This window comes from Cottoperca gobio, chromosome 21, assembly GCF_900634415.1.
Source record: "Cottoperca gobio chromosome 21, fCotGob3.1, whole genome shotgun sequence".
NCBI classification, from domain to species: Eukaryota; Metazoa; Chordata; class Actinopteri; order Perciformes; family Bovichtidae; genus Cottoperca; species Cottoperca gobio.
Window position 1 is genome coordinate 9,359,097 of NC_041375.1, and position 17,187 is coordinate 9,376,283.

The 17,187-nt window shown below is 38.8% G+C and overlaps 1 protein-coding gene across 1 annotated transcript in view; it reads left to right on the forward strand.

Annotated features, from left to right (window-relative positions):
* lrp1bb (low density lipoprotein receptor-related protein 1Bb) overlaps positions 1–17,187 on the forward strand; it is a 239,276-nt gene that overhangs the window by 162,160 nt on the left and 59,929 nt on the right. Inside the window, exons 34-44 of the mRNA XM_029459353.1 lie at positions 4,960–5,100; positions 5,205–5,330; positions 5,542–5,673; positions 8,968–9,102; positions 9,276–9,405; positions 10,006–10,132; positions 10,275–10,426; positions 11,021–11,145; positions 11,376–11,747; positions 13,991–14,180; positions 15,454–15,658. Coding sequence (XP_029315213.1) covers positions 4,960–5,100; positions 5,205–5,330; positions 5,542–5,673; positions 8,968–9,102; positions 9,276–9,405; positions 10,006–10,132; positions 10,275–10,426; positions 11,021–11,145; positions 11,376–11,747; positions 13,991–14,180; positions 15,454–15,658 — 1,835 coding nt within the window. The remainder of the gene's footprint in view (positions 1–4,959; positions 5,101–5,204; positions 5,331–5,541; positions 5,674–8,967; positions 9,103–9,275; positions 9,406–10,005; positions 10,133–10,274; positions 10,427–11,020; positions 11,146–11,375; positions 11,748–13,990; positions 14,181–15,453; positions 15,659–17,187) is intronic.

Genomic DNA, 17,187 nt, shown 5'->3' on the forward strand with positions numbered 1-17,187 from the left:
GCCATTGGGGATTAGTCAGAGAGTGTGGAGGGATTACGTGTTTAACCAGTTAAGTGGCTGTATAAAGGGGCTATTTAGCCAGCACTCACAACAGTTGTGCTTCACTTTGTGTGAAGTGGCATGGGCATTAGATAATTAAAACACAGTGCAGCAGTGATTGATGATGGATTTTCTCCCCTTTCGTAATGAAAAGCTAGGAGGATGTTCATTATATGTTTATTCTTGGTATCAGAGCTGAATCCGATGTGTCACATCATCCATCAACTCATGTGTTCATTTAGAAATCTCATGAAATCTAAGTCAACATGTTCTGGAAATGAACCATACCTGTATGGCAGTGTTCAGCTCACAAGATCTGGCTCTTAGCTTTTTTCAACTGTTTCTTCCTTTCCTACAAGCTTCCAAATATCACCATATGTCATTGTTAACCAAAGCACATACCAGGTCTTTCATTACACTGAACAGAAAGTGTGTCTAAATTAACTAACAGCATTGTACAGTAACAGTAATACTGATTGCAGTGTGATACATAAATCAACTGTAATTGTTGGTATAATAACCAAACAGGTATTTGGGCTGTGCCTCAATGCTTCAAATCGGTGACTTCTTCTTTTTTTTCTCAAATATCAGAATTTGAATTTTAAATTGTCTCACACTGCTGCAATCTTGACAATTGGGAAGCATCCCAGTGAGCTATGCAAATGCATTTTCCTTGCCAAGATTGGTAATGAGAAGGGAGCAAACATATTGAACAGAGTTGTTAGGCGGGTGTGTGCGTGTGTGTGTGTGTGTGTGTGTGCGTGTGTGTGTGTGTGTGCGTGTGTGTGTGTGTGTGTGTGTGTGTCTGGGACACAAAGCATCATTTTTATTTTTAAAGAAAATATAAAAATCAAGAGTGTTGTCATGCTGATACTTTGTGTTCTTGAAGCTTGTTATTACTGACTGGCCTTCATTTCTTGTGTGCTGGATATCTGTCAGCGTGTACTGAGAGCATAAACACAGTAGTGGCACAATGGAATCCCACTGTTTTGTTAGCTTTAAGCATTCTGCAACTTTAAGCCACATTGTTGGTTCATTTTTATAGGTATTTCTTTTACAGTACAGACTTTGACTATGGAGGACAGCTTCTTGGACAATGGAGACTTTATTATTGCATTTCACAAATGGGAGATAAAACTGGAGGTGACATAGACTAATGGCTTGGTTCCTGCACAGTAGCAGGTACAGCAAAACAGTGAAATGATGTTAGCGAGTCTCCATCAATCACAATTAATGACATTTTGTTATGTTGAGGAAATTGTTTTGAATGGTAGAATGAACAGCAATGTACTGTATTGTTATAATACTTTGTTAAATAGAGAAATGTCATAGTGGTTCAAAAGTACATTTGGCGCAAGGTAAAAAAGTACTATGTATAGAAAATAGCAATCTAGCGGATTTGTACATTTACGTTTGAATCCATGCGAGCATGAAAGTGTATTCAATGTTCAAAAGACCTCTTTTAATGAGATATCAAATATCTCTTTAATAATCTAGGCATGAGATGACTTGCTTCGCCCACTATAATGTGCAGATGTTGATCCATCAAGTATTGTAAAGACATTACGTTTGTAATGTTAAGCTTTAAAAACACATAAAATAACTCCCCTTTTCACACTTTGCCAAATTTTATGTCCGCAATTATACAAAGGTTTTCATAAAGTATGTGGTAAAGATGCCTCACATGAGTGTCACAGCAGCACAGTTCGCTATGTGTTCATATTTACATACATTTCAAACCAATTTTACCCATTTAACACAACAACATTAATGTTTGACCACATGTACATTTCCTCTAAGCCTGAGATAAGTATCTTGCATTTGTTGTAATGTTCACTTGTTGTTTGATGTCCGTCACACATTCAGTTCCTCATACTGCAACAAGATGCCTCCCTCCTTTGCTGTAGACCATTATATACTTGCAAAATATAGGGTCAGCTGAAAAATAAGGCGGGGGGAAGACAGCATGGCAGCATGTCATTTTCCCATCCTGAGCTTCTATTGTTGACAAGTGAATAGACTATTGGTGATGCCCATTACAGAGAAATGTCCCTTCTGCAGATGTTGTTGTTTTGTCTCCATGGTGAAAGATGCCATTAAGTGCATTTGCTGAACAGACACTCTGTTTACCCCAAAGTTGTCTGTCTCCTCTCTCTTTCTTCTTAGTCTTACGAGCTCACCAAACTGCGATTGCATACCTATTGGCATAGTACATAGTATTATAATACAATATGGATATGCAGATAAATATATGTGCAACCGTTGCTCGAGAAATAACATGTAACAAATAACATATTGGCAAGTGATTATGGCTAATTAAGGGCTCTTGTGCAATCAACATTAATTAGCATCCAGTTGTTTGACTCTCTCTTCTGGCGTGTGAGAGCTTGATCGATCAGTTGGATGAGTTTGCAGTGGTTGGGGTTACTCCAAAAAAACACCATGTGTAAACGAGGAAAGCTTCTCTCAGGATCAGTAGCTCCCTCAAAGCATGAGGCTGCTGTTATGCTACATCAGTGCTATCTGTTAAGTGTAGTACTTAGAGAGGAACCAGACAGTCAGTTTATCTGTGATTGCCTCATAATATAATATTACTTTCTTCTGTAAAGGTTTTGTGATGTGACATTCACAATTGACCATCTTTATGAAACCCTGACAGTCAGCTTCTGAGAGCAAAATTACTGTAATCCATCAGACTGACAATTATTGTGATGAGCAGTGTGTTAAAACGAACATGCCGGGTTGCTTGTGTTTCCTTTTGACTTTTTTTCTGTTGTTTGCATGTCTTAGAGATTGCTCAAGGTGGTTGTGAAAATATGTAATGAAGGCACTGTTAGTGACACAAGGTCGATCCACTCAGATCCTAGGGCTCTGTAACAATTGAATTGGCTTGAGGGAAAGGTGAGGGCTTCTATTTAAAAAGGTGTGGGTGATCCATCAGCCTCGACTTGCCTGGAGTCAAATGAGCAGTTGAGGTGGAAATTGAATATGATGTGCCACAAGCTAGCAATCACAACTAGCCAGCGGTCCCCACGGCATCAAATTAACACAGAGTGCAAAGCTAATCTAGGCTAGCATGCCCTCCAGGGCAAATGTTTTGTAAACTGCATGTAGACTATCATTCTCTCTCATGGGAATGTGTCTGATTTGTGATAACGAGTTTTACCTTCCCTGTAGGGATGACATTTAGCCCAAAGCTATTAATGCATGTGGGAATTGTTTCTGTGTTTCTCGGGATTCTTTTTTGTAAATAAATCAAAAAGCGTGACTTAACAAAGCAGTATATCACTTTAAAGGGATTGATGTATGTGATTAAATCTAAGGGGCATATGTGTTTGTTAATAAAAACATATTGTACATTTTGCTTTGCTCATATACGTAAGGTTACTATAAACTGTAGCCCAAGAGAGTATTACACTGCTCCAGTTGGTGTTCACCAACACTGCTGCTCAGAAGGATGAATTTGCACAAAACAAAAACAATTTTATTTACCTGAAAGTCATTTCATATGTGGTTGCTGCTGCCTAGCAGAGACATTCCTCGATGGAGGGTTGTTATGCTTCTAAAACATAATTTTTTATTTATGTTTTACTTTTTGAGAAAGATGATCCTTAACAATAGCCAATTTTGATGTCAGCTTTCCATTATGCTGCCTATTTTAAAACACGCCTACTCTGTGTAATGGTTTCAATTTTGGCCCTTTCAAAAAGGATTCATATCAGGTCCATCTCCACCCCATTTACAGTGTCTATTTGAAGCGAGAGGAGCCAGCCGACTCTTCTGCACTTTGCACTTCAGTGAGGTTTTAAAATTGAGAGTTCCTGTCACGTCTATAAAGTATGTGGCAAAGTGCCTGGACTGTGCATCACTGATTTCTGCTGAGGACAGAGATGGGGGGGGGGGGGGGGGGGGGGGGGTTGGAGGATAGTGTGGTGGTGGCTGGGTGTGCCGGGGTCAGGAGCCTATTGTGCTTGTGCCTCTTTACAAAGACACACTCATCATTTATGCTCGCAACGCAAGTGCTAAGCCTGGAGGTGCACTGTCACACAGAGCCAGACAGGCCAGCCCGTATGTGAGGGAGTAGACGGTGAAACATTCTGACATACAACAACTACAGTATATGTTCTCAGTTGCCCGGGCCCCAGCACTTTGCTTTGAAACTCAAAGATTGGCTAATGAAAGAAAATTCTACCTCATGAAGTATGGTCTTATAAAGTAAAAAAAGCAAAGATGATGGGATATCTCAGAATCGCCAAATGTTTCTGCATGTCCTATAACCCAAATTACCAATTTAGATTGACAGTTATTACTGCTGTCCATTCACAATGAGTGTGAATCTACTGAATATCAGTGGTCAGAAATTCTACGAGCATGCCATAGTCATAAAGTTATACATTATGTGCAAATCTTCTCATTCTATTTGTAGAAATGGCATTGGAAATTACAATTGTGCCCATATCACTCTATAATGGTAACTGGTGCATGGAAGAGTCTTTGTTGGTTTGAAAACCTTTCCCAAACATCAAAATAAATATGTTTCAAGGCTGCAAAATGCACACATCGTCATCTGCAAGTGGGCAGAGCAGGGAACAGGGGATTTAATCTCAAATCAGCTCAGAGAATGCTTCAATTATTAAAGGGCTTTATGGCATAAGAGTGCCAGCCTTGGTGGATTAGAATGAAAGCTGAAGCATGCTGTTTGCACTTGGAATTGGTATTTGATTGTGCTGTAGAGTTTTTGAATGCTTGTTTGCATCACAACATAATTTGCATACATTTCTCAGTGAAGAACACATATATACTGCTTTATTACCTGAAGCATAAACTACAATTTGCGCCTTGCATTGCAGTTTTACTGAATCTGTATCCGTGGCCATATTTGTTGTATCCGTATCAGCAATATGACATTGATGGTTACAGGCGGGAAACTCTGGTGGGCTGATGAGGAATCGGCACAGCTGGGAACGGTTACCAAGAGAGACGGACGGAGCCCTGTGATCCTGAGAAACAAGACGAGTGGGGTGGTTCATATGAAAGTGTACGACATGGAGGGTCAGAAAGGTAAGCATGCTCACAACAACAAACGCACACACACACACTAGCCACTTACACTCAGCTATGGTTGCTTATTTCTTGGCTTTTTGCTGGTTGTGCTCAACATTCAGGAAGAAACCAGTGTCAGATAAACAACGGAGGATGCTCACAGCTCTGCTTCCCCACTTCCGAGAACACCCGCAGTTGCTCCTGCACTGTTGGCTACAACTTGCGTAGTGATCGTATGTCTTGTGAGGGTACGTTTCCCAAACTATAGAGCTGCTAATATGTTCCTAACATCATTTTATTTTGCATCCATCGTTAAAGTATTTCCACATTCATTACTCTTGTTGTGGAACAATGCACTTGTGTTTACAGTAATGTATGCATAGGTCAAAGGGAATTCATGAGTGTACAATGCTTTAATATCTTTGTTTTAGGTATAATAGGTCATTTCATGTTCTTTAGGTGTTGATTCATTTCTGATGTATTCCATCCACGAGGGAATCCGGGGAATTGCTCTAGAGCCAAATGACAACAGCGAGGCCCTCATGCCCATTACAGGAACGCTGTTTGCCGTGGGAGTTGACTTTCATGCAGGTATGCTATAATTCAACATACAGAGGAATTCATGATATTGAGTTACGTACTGCATATTGTTCCTGGTGTTTTCAAGTAGAAATGTGAAGCTCTTTGTGTGGGCTTACAAATCGCTTTGGCTATGACCTTTGGTTCATCTGCAAAATAAAGCTGGACCTTTGGCTCGAACTATGAAACAAACATTGGTTTTCCAGATTGAAGTATTATTTTATCCCCTTTATTTTTTTCAAATTGCTACTTAAAGAAAGGCTTGATCAGATTATAATATGTTGTTATGGTTAGCCAGGGTTGACATTTGTTTTTTGGCTCACCAATTACAGAAACATCAATAGAAAACGCAAACCAGCAGTTAGCAAAAACAACGATTGGGTCATATTACACAATCTAACAGATGATGTCAATGTCTGCGGCTTGAATCCTCTCAGTCACTTGGTTGAGTTAAGAATATTGATGGCACTGGGGATAAAGGACTTGTTAAATGTCACATACATTCCCAAGACATTTTGTTTAAAAGGGCATGTACATCTACCAACTACTCATACAAAGAAGAAAACAATAGACCTCTAATTTGCCTTTCAGCAGAGGAAATGAATATATCTGATTGCAGCTTTGTGTTTTTAATTAAATGGTGTTTAATAATGTAGAAACATTGTACCATTTTTTGTACAATTATCTTACCGATAATACACTTACTACACGCACCATTCCTCAGCTGGATGATGAGGTTCAAGACCCATTTTGGTCGCTTAAAGTGGAATCCCTCCAGGCCAGCTGATCTGTTGTGGTCCTAATAATGTCAAGTGGAGAGAAAATTGATGACACAATTGTTACTATTTCAGTTTACATGTACCATATATATAAATATATTGATTGATGAAAGTGCATCACTCATGAGACAGCACTGTTACTGTAGTTGCTAAATGACACTGTATTACACAACACATTTCCCTTCCATGCCATCCGACAGTGAAAACATCTCATTCTTAATCTTAATACAAGGGGGAGGGAAAGGTCTTTGTTATACTCGGCTTAACCCTTTTGAATAATGGTCTGTGGGCGTGTGGAGTGCAGCACAGATGAAAGAGTAATACATTTACATTAGAGGGGAACCTCAGCATGAATAACTATTTCCTCATAACCCTCTGAAACAGTCCTAATACAAAGCAATTCCCAAGATATTGTACCAAATGAAGGTACCGTAACGTGCATTGCAAAACATGAACCCAATAGCCAGCGCTGTCATTTGTTACATCCCTGCTTCCTTCCACACTATATATGTGCTAAAAATGATAGATTTAGTACACCAAAAATGCTATGAATATACTATAGACTGGTAGTATTCCACATATGTAATAGGTTGCCACTGAAGCATGATAACAAAAGCTGTGTAAAGAAAGTTGCTTACTCACAACTGAAGAAACGGAAACTAACTACATACACACAAGGGTTCATATACTGAGGATCTGAAGCAATTATTTTGAGAAAAGCATCATCAGATAACAAGAAATGCATACTTGGGTAATTCCACATGTATCGTATGACATGCCTATGTAGGTTTGCAAAAGATTTGATTAAAAAATATAAATGTATGTATTACGCAGCTGAAACGGATTTTATATTCCCAACTGTAACTGTGGCAGAGGCAAAGATGAACAGACCTCCTCGGTCACTTGGAAGGGACTATTATCTACAAACGGTTATCTAATGAAGGGAGAAAACAATACCAGAACAAAATTAGATATTGCTTTTCAATGCACCGACACTACAAATTAAATTCTATTCACCTGTCAGAAGTCTATTACGTTGATTTTGTTTCTCTCTGAAAATAAAACCTTAACTATCTGCATGGCCATTGGTCAGGGGATGTCTTAACAACTAGGCTTACTGTACAGGTATTAATGGTTCCCAGATGCATTAAAATGACTTTGGTGATTCCCTGATTTTTCCTTTGATGCACCCAGAGTTTGACGTTTGTGTGTGTATGAGCAACTATTGGATGGACTGCCATGAAATGTGTTGCATTCATTTTATGATGAATTGCAATCAATAAATAATTAATTTCCTCATCTAGCGCCACCATCAGGTCAACATTTCAATTTGTCCAATAGTTAACATAATTCTTTATGTTATGGATAGGCTGCCAAGCCTCAGCTGCACGTTTAATTACAAACTAGCACATTTGCTTATTAGCTAGTTACCAAACAGATTGCTAGATAGTTTAGCATGTTAACATGAACATAGTAAGTATTATATTTGCTGAACATCAGCATGTCAGCATTGGCATAGTAAGCATGTTAGCATGCTGATGTCAGCATTTAGCTCTAAGCACTTTTTTGACTTATAGTCATGGTGATAGGTATTCAAATGATCCTAACTGCAAATAATTCAAATAAATAATAATGCAAATAAACTGACCTCAAGGGGTGTATATGTAATTACATATATAATCATAAATTAGAAGCCTACTGCACTGACATACTTTCCATATAGACATTTACTCTTACGGTTAAATATTTAATCCAATAACTATGAAGAGTGCCTGAAATCTGATTCTGAATCTAAGTGTTTACAAATGTTGACCACAACTCTTGGAAAGGACTACATTGGACATTGCCAAAGTAAAGAACAAGATTGCCACTTGTCCTCCCCGTTATTACTTTGTGCAGGTGAACATGCACATGCATTACTAAGCCCATTCACGATCAGCAGCTGATAGCTCTGGCACATCATTCCCTTGTCATTACAGAAGCCTGGCTGCCAGAGCAGCACAGATAATAGCCCCGCAGATCTCATACAAACTGTGTGTATACGTGTGAAGTGTCTGAAGGCAACAGGAACAAGAATGTGCAAATAAACGTATAACGCCACCTAACCTCCTAACAACTTTTGGGGAGCATAACTGACAGGAATGCACAGAGATGCGCTTAAAAGATTGCACCATAAATATATTATGCACTTTTTTATTCACTTATGTAATGGGGCTGTAAAATCAGAATGGGTCCATAATAGTTTCACCGGCACCATGTTTTGCATGAAGCAATATACTACTCGGTAAAAGTTGGCCGACAATTGCCTTTCCTGCTTAGGCACTGTATGTCAACAAAGAGCCTGAGATGAACTGCGTAGGTATTTTCGACATCATACTTTATAGTCCCACACACTATTTGGTGAGGGCTGTGCTGCAGTGAAATATTGTGTCATGAGCTGTTTTATTTGAGGGCATAAATACTTTTGTGGCAGCCGCATTCATCGTCCAATTTTCTCTATTCATTAACTGTATTATATGTTTTGCAGGAAATGACACCGTATACTGGACAGACATGGGCCTGAACAGAATATCCCGGGCCAAACGTGATCAGACCTGGAGGGAGGACATCATTACTACAGGCATCAGCCGCGTGGAAGGCATCGCTGTTGACTGGATCGCTGGTTAGTATCGTCACTCCCTGGGTGCTGGGAGTCTATTACCCCATCAAGTTGATATTGAGTAGAGACAATCTTCACTTTATGTCCACTGATATGTTTGTTTTGACTTGAATTGCTAAAAAAACATCAAGCCTTCTGCTGTATTTACACCTGGTTATTGCTTTTTTTCTCCACAGGAAACCTGTATTGGACAGACCATGGTTTTAATCTAATAGAAATCTCGCGTCTGAATGGTGCATACCGCTCAGTGGTCATATCTGAAGGACTTGATCAGCCTAGGGCCATCGCTGTACATCCACAGAAAGGGTAGGCCATGTCTTCTTTTTGTTTTTACAATTGTAGTGCACTATTGGCTGTAATCAGTAGCACACCTATGTACAGTTTAATTTAAAAAGCTTGAATTGTAGGAAGTAGCTATGTTTACATTTACCTTTAGAAACTCTAATGATGCAAGTAATTCACTTAATGAAAGTGGTCACGCTAAGAGGAGAACTCTTTTGAACAAAGTCCAACCGATATATCATCTGACACTATTGAGCAATATTTTGCTTATCACTGTACGTATTGGTTTGTGTGTTTAAAGCAGTTGTGAGTCTTATCTTTCTTAAGTTTCAAAAGTTTTATTGTCTTCGTGTTTATAATGAGTTTTTTATTTACACATACACAGTGCTAAAATGTTCTGTTATCATATACAGTACTGTATTTACAGTTAGAGTAATGTCATTTGAGATAGGACTTGAACCAACTTTGGTGGTTTTTGAAACCATTAACTAAACTAAATTTGAATGAATTTTGCAGAAATCATGTATCAACTACTGTATATGTTGTATTTCATAATTGGATAACCTCTTTTTTCATTCATGTACAGAAATGAGTTTGTTTGTGTGACGCTGCTATGCTCGGCAGGTATCTCTTCTGGACTGAATGGGGCCAGAACCCCTGTATCGGCCGCTCCCGCCTGGACGGTTCAGACCAAGTTACTTTGGTCAACTCAGGCATCATGTGGCCCAATGGAATTTCCATAGACTATGAGGTACAGTTACCAAACACTATGACCAACCTCTTTCCGCCTTGACTCCTATATACTGTACTTCCTACCTCATGTCCTTTGTGGCTGAAATATGACTTTGCCTAAGAGCGTTGTTTGTGATATGCATTTTAAAATCACATTACAGGAAAATACATTATACTGGTGCGACGCCCGCACAGATAAGATCGAGAGGATCAACCTTGAGACAGGGGAGAGCCGGGAGATTGTACTGTCAGTGGCCAACGTAGACCTGTTCTCAGTGGCTGTGTTTGGGCCCTACATCTATTGGTCTGACAGGTAATTTATTATTTTCATAAATGCGCACACATGCAATGCCCTGCAAAGCCCACAATACTAACCTGACAAAAACCCTTATTTTCAAAGGTCTCCTGTTAACATAATAAGAACAGCAGATAATAAGAACGCTTATTTCTATAAATACTCAGTATTCAGTTTTATCAGAAAAGGCAAATCTTTTCTCATCATTCTTTAAATTCTAGCACACAGTTACATGAAGCCTTATTTCTTTTCATGAAATTGGTCGATTAATCTTATTACACACCTGCAGCTCTTTGGAACACTGTTGTGGGATCTCTGAAGTAACAACAGACTGTTTTAAACCATTGGTATAGAAATGGTTGTTGCATGACTTGAAGATCAATCATCACTTTTTCTCCCCTTTACATCGTGGATCATAATATAAAGAAACCGTTAGCTTTATTATGTTTTTTTCTTTCTTGACTTTATTATTTTCAAATTAAATTATCCGTCTTCATATCTATGTAACATTGGCATTACCTTGCGACAGTGAAAAGTCAGAATACATTATGCTTTCTTCTCTGAAACTGAAACCGTTTATGTTGCCCCCCTCTCTCTCCGGATGTACTTCAGGGCTCACTCCAACGGTTCAATCCGACGTGGCCTTAAGACTGACACCAGTGAGGCTGTGACCATGAGAAGTGGTCTGGGGGTCAATTTGAAGGATGTGACAGTCTTCAATAGAGAAAGAGAAAAAGGTAGAGGTAAAAGTATTTGTGATTCACAAAATTACTCATACTATTGCAGTCTTTGCCTATACTTAGTTTTGAAAGACTTTTCATAAAATCCGCTTTGAAAAAAACCCTGTGCGGCTGCTGCACTTCCTCTATGATTTTCATCTGTAATGTATACTCACATACAATTCCGGAAAGGAGGCAGAAAATGAGGCAAATCAGTAATTGAACATGTGCTTGTTTCTGTTTTAAAGGCACAAACCCCTGTGCCAGGAGTAATGGAGGCTGCCAGCAGCTGTGCTTCCACCTTGGTAGTGGTCGGCGGACTTGCTCCTGCGCCCATGGCCGCTTGGCAGAGGACGGCTTTGCCTGTGAGCGCTATGAAGGTTATTTGCTCTTCTCTGAGAGGACCATACTGAAAAGCATCCACCTTTCAGATGAGAATGACCTCAACTCACCTGTCCAGCCTTTTGAAAACCCTGCTTTTTTTAAGAATGTCATAGCCCTGGCCTTTGACTACAGTCAGAAGTCAGGTCGGACAAACCGCATCTTTTTCAGTGACGTCCATTTTGGAAACATCCAGATGATTAACGATGACTGGACAGGAAGATCTATTATTGCAGAAAGTAAGCCAATTTCACTTTTCCACAGTGTGTTTACATTCCCAATGTCCCAAAAGCACACATACACTTTCACTCACACAGGCATACATGTCTTATGCTACAGTATTACTGGTGTCATGTTGGCAAGGTGTGAAGTATATTACCTTTTTAATCTATACAGCTGTCTGAAAGACCACGTAATCCGTTTGTTTAAGCACGTAATATATTACTTATTTCAGTTTTAATCCTATGGGACAACCTTGTTAAGAACACAATATATTCACAAATCATTAATGGCATGTACAAAGGTAGCAAAGCATTAATAGCATGTATATTCCTTCACTCCCCTATTTTTTACTGCCGTTACTCCTCTGAAAAGACAGTTTAATACTAAATCAGTAGGGTATAATACCTATGTTTGAAAGGTGTCTGCTTTTTGACTGTGATGGGACCAATCCATCTCTATTCTTTCACTAAATCCTAGTCAGTCCTGTCTTGATAAGCATGACTGGAGTCAGATGAACAGAAAAACCCTCTGTTCTGATCTGCTAGCGTCCTCTGCCATCCTGTGAAGTTTCTACTGGGAGCAGAGCTCAGCACCTTCCCAATCCCTTCTCACACTGGGAGACTGGCAGAATGTTTCCACTCAACCATATCCCCCCGACCCATCTCCCAAACTCCTGCTGAGGGAGCTTTCTACTTATTTATTTATTTTCTAGAAATCGTTAATAAGAACCCTTCTGTCGGGATTTGCCCTTCACACCTTAACACTTTCGAAATGCAAAATCAAAGTGGTGCGAATAATTCATTTGAGTTTAATTTAAATGTTTGAATCCGTAATACATGCCTGTGTACTTTACATTAGGGAAGGGCAACACATTGTTTGTATGCTAGTTAAATTGCAATTGTGTTAGGATACCATGGCATGCCATACCTTCACTCTTTCAAACGAGCATATTTGGTGTTGAGTGAAAGCAGCACGTCCATCTGGTCCATATTCCTTTTGATGAAACCACAACATTCATGCAGCTTCTAACCTTGTGCTGTATATAAAAGCATACTCTCTTCTATTTGTCTCTAAAAGTTTCAGCCTTCAACATGTCTGTGATGAAAGGTGAAGATGTTAATCATCCATATTTCCCTAATTAAACTTTATGTCCCCCATTAATTACTCCCTCGCCCCGGCAACAATTTTTAAGAAACTCCAAGTTGCCAGACATCTTTTATTGTTAACTATTATAGTGATCAGCTGACTCAGATAGTGTCTTAATCATTATACAGTTTATTGGTAAGGGGATACAGTGGAATTTGCTAGCATCAGCCACGTGTCTACCACTAAGACAAATTAATGGCTGCATTGAAATTGAGTGAGTAACAGCAAGGTTTACAAAATGAATGAGATCAGGCCCAAGATATTTAACAAATGGTGGACACAGATGTTATATGAACACTAAGGCATTGTTAAATATATTTAAGTTTCTGTTGAATTGTCTTTTTGTTATCAATATTGTTGCTGTCATTGGGTTGAGAAGAGAGGAGATGGTACTCTTTTGGACTTTCTAAGTGTTTTTTACCTGACTCATGCAGGTAATCTTTCCAAAGTCATAACAAACCCGCTTTCCGCTCTGCAGCCTGCAAAAGCCTTGTTATATTCTCTATTTAGGAAATTGGTTCGCAATGAAAACATATTCAGGTGCTGAGTAACTGTTGCATCAACAAATAGTTGTCTGTCCATTGTAGTCAGGCATGAAGTCATTTCTCTGTCATTCACCAAGGAAACATAATCCCAATTCTAACACAATTGAAGCCTGCCATCTGTTACAAGAACAGTCAATATTTTAACCTACATCTGCACAGTTTAGTGGCCCCAGATGGCAGTGGCAGATAACTGAAATGGTTTAATTTGGGTTGATTTCATTGCCCAAAGGCCACACAACATGATATCAACACATGCTCCCCAGGCCTAAAATGTATAAAGAAAAAAAAATCTTGTTACGTGGTTTCTAGTTACTATTAGGTGTCAAATGGTCTCTGCACTGGGAATATATTTTACTTACAAAGGATGAAATACACTTTGTTGCAGCCGTGACGATGTTAACAGATAAAATAGATTTATTTTCCATATGAAGAGCTTGCCAAATGCATCTTGTGTCCTTCAGGCCGGCCTGTGTTTCCATTTAACCATGCTTCTATGTGGTGTCTGATTTAGTTACTACTTACTTGTTTGGAACTTGAGTCAAAGTCTTATGCGTCTTTTTTTTTTTTAGATGTAGGTTCAGTGGAGGGCCTGGCCTACCACCGGGCCTGGGACACCTTATACTGGACCAGCTCCACTACCTCCACCATCACCAGACAAACTGTGGACCAGAAACAAGTCGGTGCCTTCAGCCGGACGGCTGTGGTCACTCTGTCAGAGGAGGACCATCCGCATGTCCTGGCCCTGGATGAGTGTCAAAAGTAAGTAGCTCTTCTATGTCTCTAAGCACTCTCTGTCATTCTCTCTCCAATATATTGTATAAATCAGTTAATCCAAAAGGTTCTGGACCTAAATTGAGGTTTTTATTACAGTCACTCACAACACTTGCTGATGACAACATACTCTATATAGCTTTCAATCTCCATTGTCTCAGCTCTATTTAGTGTCAAATTGAATCAGAAAAAAGCTGTGTATGTAATATTTTCATTTAAAGCCCTTGTGTAGTACTTGATGTATACTGTATGTAATTATAGTATCTTTAAAATTACTCTAATGGTGTTTTTGTAAAATATTTTTGTTTGTAGAAATATGAGACAATCCACAAAATCCGACACAATTGAATGGAAAGTGTTGTGTTTTTTTTATCATCACAAGACACTATTTTTGTTTTGTTAAAAAATAACACCTCAGTATTTATGTTACATCTAGTTCAGATTTAACACTTGCATAGTCATGAACATAAAGATGTTTCTTGACCTCAGACTATATCCTTGGTTGGCAATTTGGCACCATATCCATCCAACTCCAGTAGCACTGTCTGATAATTAGAATTCAAACTCAAGTGATTAATTAGCAGTCCCTGGTTGTAACTTCAATCTGGAATCATTATCATCGCACTAGAGTGGACTTCCACGACTTCATCATAGTATTAAATGAAAGCCAAGGAGCTGAACAATCTTTTTATACAATTTGCAACATATCCACCTCTTTTTTCTTTGGTTTATCTGCATAGTTGTTGATTTTAAAACATGCACCATTCATCTTGAAAACCCATATAAACCAAGATATAGATCTTTAATTTATTTACTCCATTGCTATTGTCTGTGTTTTTCAAATTCTTAGAAGTCCTCACAGGGGGGATTATGAATAAATGACCTCTATCTCATAACGTGCGATGCTCATCTGTTTAATCAAATTGAAACTGAGTTATACTTTATGAGCTCCTTCAGGGCAAAAACGGTAAGCCAATGACAGGCCATGGAGGTCTGGCAACATGTTGATAACTGACTGGAAAGAAACATTTTCCTGTTTTTTAGGGTTTGTTTTGCCGGAATGGCAGAGAGTACCCTGAATAAAATGTTAGTATAGCAGCTTTTCAAAATCCATCATTCCTGCTTCCTGCTTCAATTGTATAATACACGTAATTGTTATGTAGTTCTTGCTCACGTGGTGAGAATTCTTAGAAGTACTAAGGGGAAGTTTTCTGCTCACTAGAAATGTAATGTTTTCTTTGGTTGTCCTCTTACATGTTAGTCTGATGTTTTGGACCAACTGGAATGAGCAGAGACCTAGCATCATGAGATCCACCTTAGCAGGCAAGAGCATGAGGATTATCATCAGTACTGACATCCTGACGCCAAATGGACTGACTATTGACCACAAAGCAGAGAAGCTCTACTTTTCAGATGGAAGCCTTGGCAAAATTGAGAGATGTGACTACGATGGTACCAGCAGATATGTGAGTATGGAAATAATGCCCTCCAAGTAAATGACATTAATTGTGGTTGCCTAATTTCAAGCAATATATGTTTAGCTTTTTATAATCCATAACCTCATATTTAAATTATTATTATTATTTTTTAAATCAACGTTTTAATAAAAGTTCCACAGTTTTTGTATCATACCCTTTGAAATTCCCTTTGTTTTCATAGAAAGGACCCAGTGACTCACTAGTTAGAATATTTATGGCATTTGTTTCTCAGTGATGGATATGTTTCATTATAAAACATAGGAGAAACAAGGATGTCAGATAAATTTGCCCTTTTCAACTGAAATAAAAAAATATGTTTCTTCCATTTAATCTCACATCCCTATTGAGCTCCTAAAATATGACCCTCTACACAGCAGATAGGATCTAAAATACCTCTTGATGTTCTTTCTGATATTTCAGCTCTGAGGGTACAGATGGTTTCCTTAATCACAGAAGTCATTCCCTGCTAAACTAAAGAATCTCAGTGAGAGGAGTTCTCATTTTGTCCATGAAACGTTGTATGCATAATGTATAAAATCCCAGCTGGATATAGAAATGATTATATATAAATGGATGTATAAAGGATTACAGTACAAAATGGCCTTTTCTTGCTATAGATCTCAGCTTCTCTTGACATGACCTCAGCTGCTCAGCACTTTGGCCCATCTCAATTAGTTACCCATATGTTTGCTGAGCAGGGTCAGAAGGCTCAAAAGGTCTCCACCTTTGGGTCCCCACCTGCCCTTGCTGCTGTGTAGACCTGCTAATGAAGGCTTTGCAGTGAAACCGTTCTGGGTAGCGATTCACCAATGTAATTAAAATGTGTAAATTAAACAGGTAGCTGATAAATTCAATACAATCTTAAAACAAGCTGACAGCTTAAGGTTTCTTGTCCCTTTAGTGTTATCTGATTTTGCAAAATTGCAAAAGGCTGCAAAATGTAATTTTCGAATAAAAAACAGGTTAGGCCCTGGAATAGATACAATAAAATACATTATAGAACACCAATTTCGTATTGAGTCATATGAATGCAGACTTGGATAGAGGTAGAGTGTCCCTGAGGGCCCGGCTACCCCTCTTCTCTGCAGCAGTGCCATTACATGCTGACAGTGTGGTTGGTGGCAATGAAGAACAAAAGCTGTGGCATGGCTCACTCCCCTGTGCCATTTTGAGAGTGGAGACCCATATTGTTAATGAGGGCAGTGCTTCACAAAGGGCAGCAAAGTGCATGATAAGGGAAGATGTCAGCATGTTTGCCGGGGATAAGATGACCTTTTTACCAAGAATAAAGGGAATATAAAATGAGAATGTCTGTGAATGGTTAGTGTCATTTGAGTTCAATGTCAGAAGTGTGCTCTCAGGGCATGTTTGTTTTCATGTGAATACAAGGCTAATTTAGGTAATCGGTTTGGAGTTTGCCAACATCGCAATTGAAGTATCATATTTTAACATTGTTGAATAGTCAAAGAGTGATAAAAACATATCAAATATGTTCACATTTATCTAAAACACAAGTT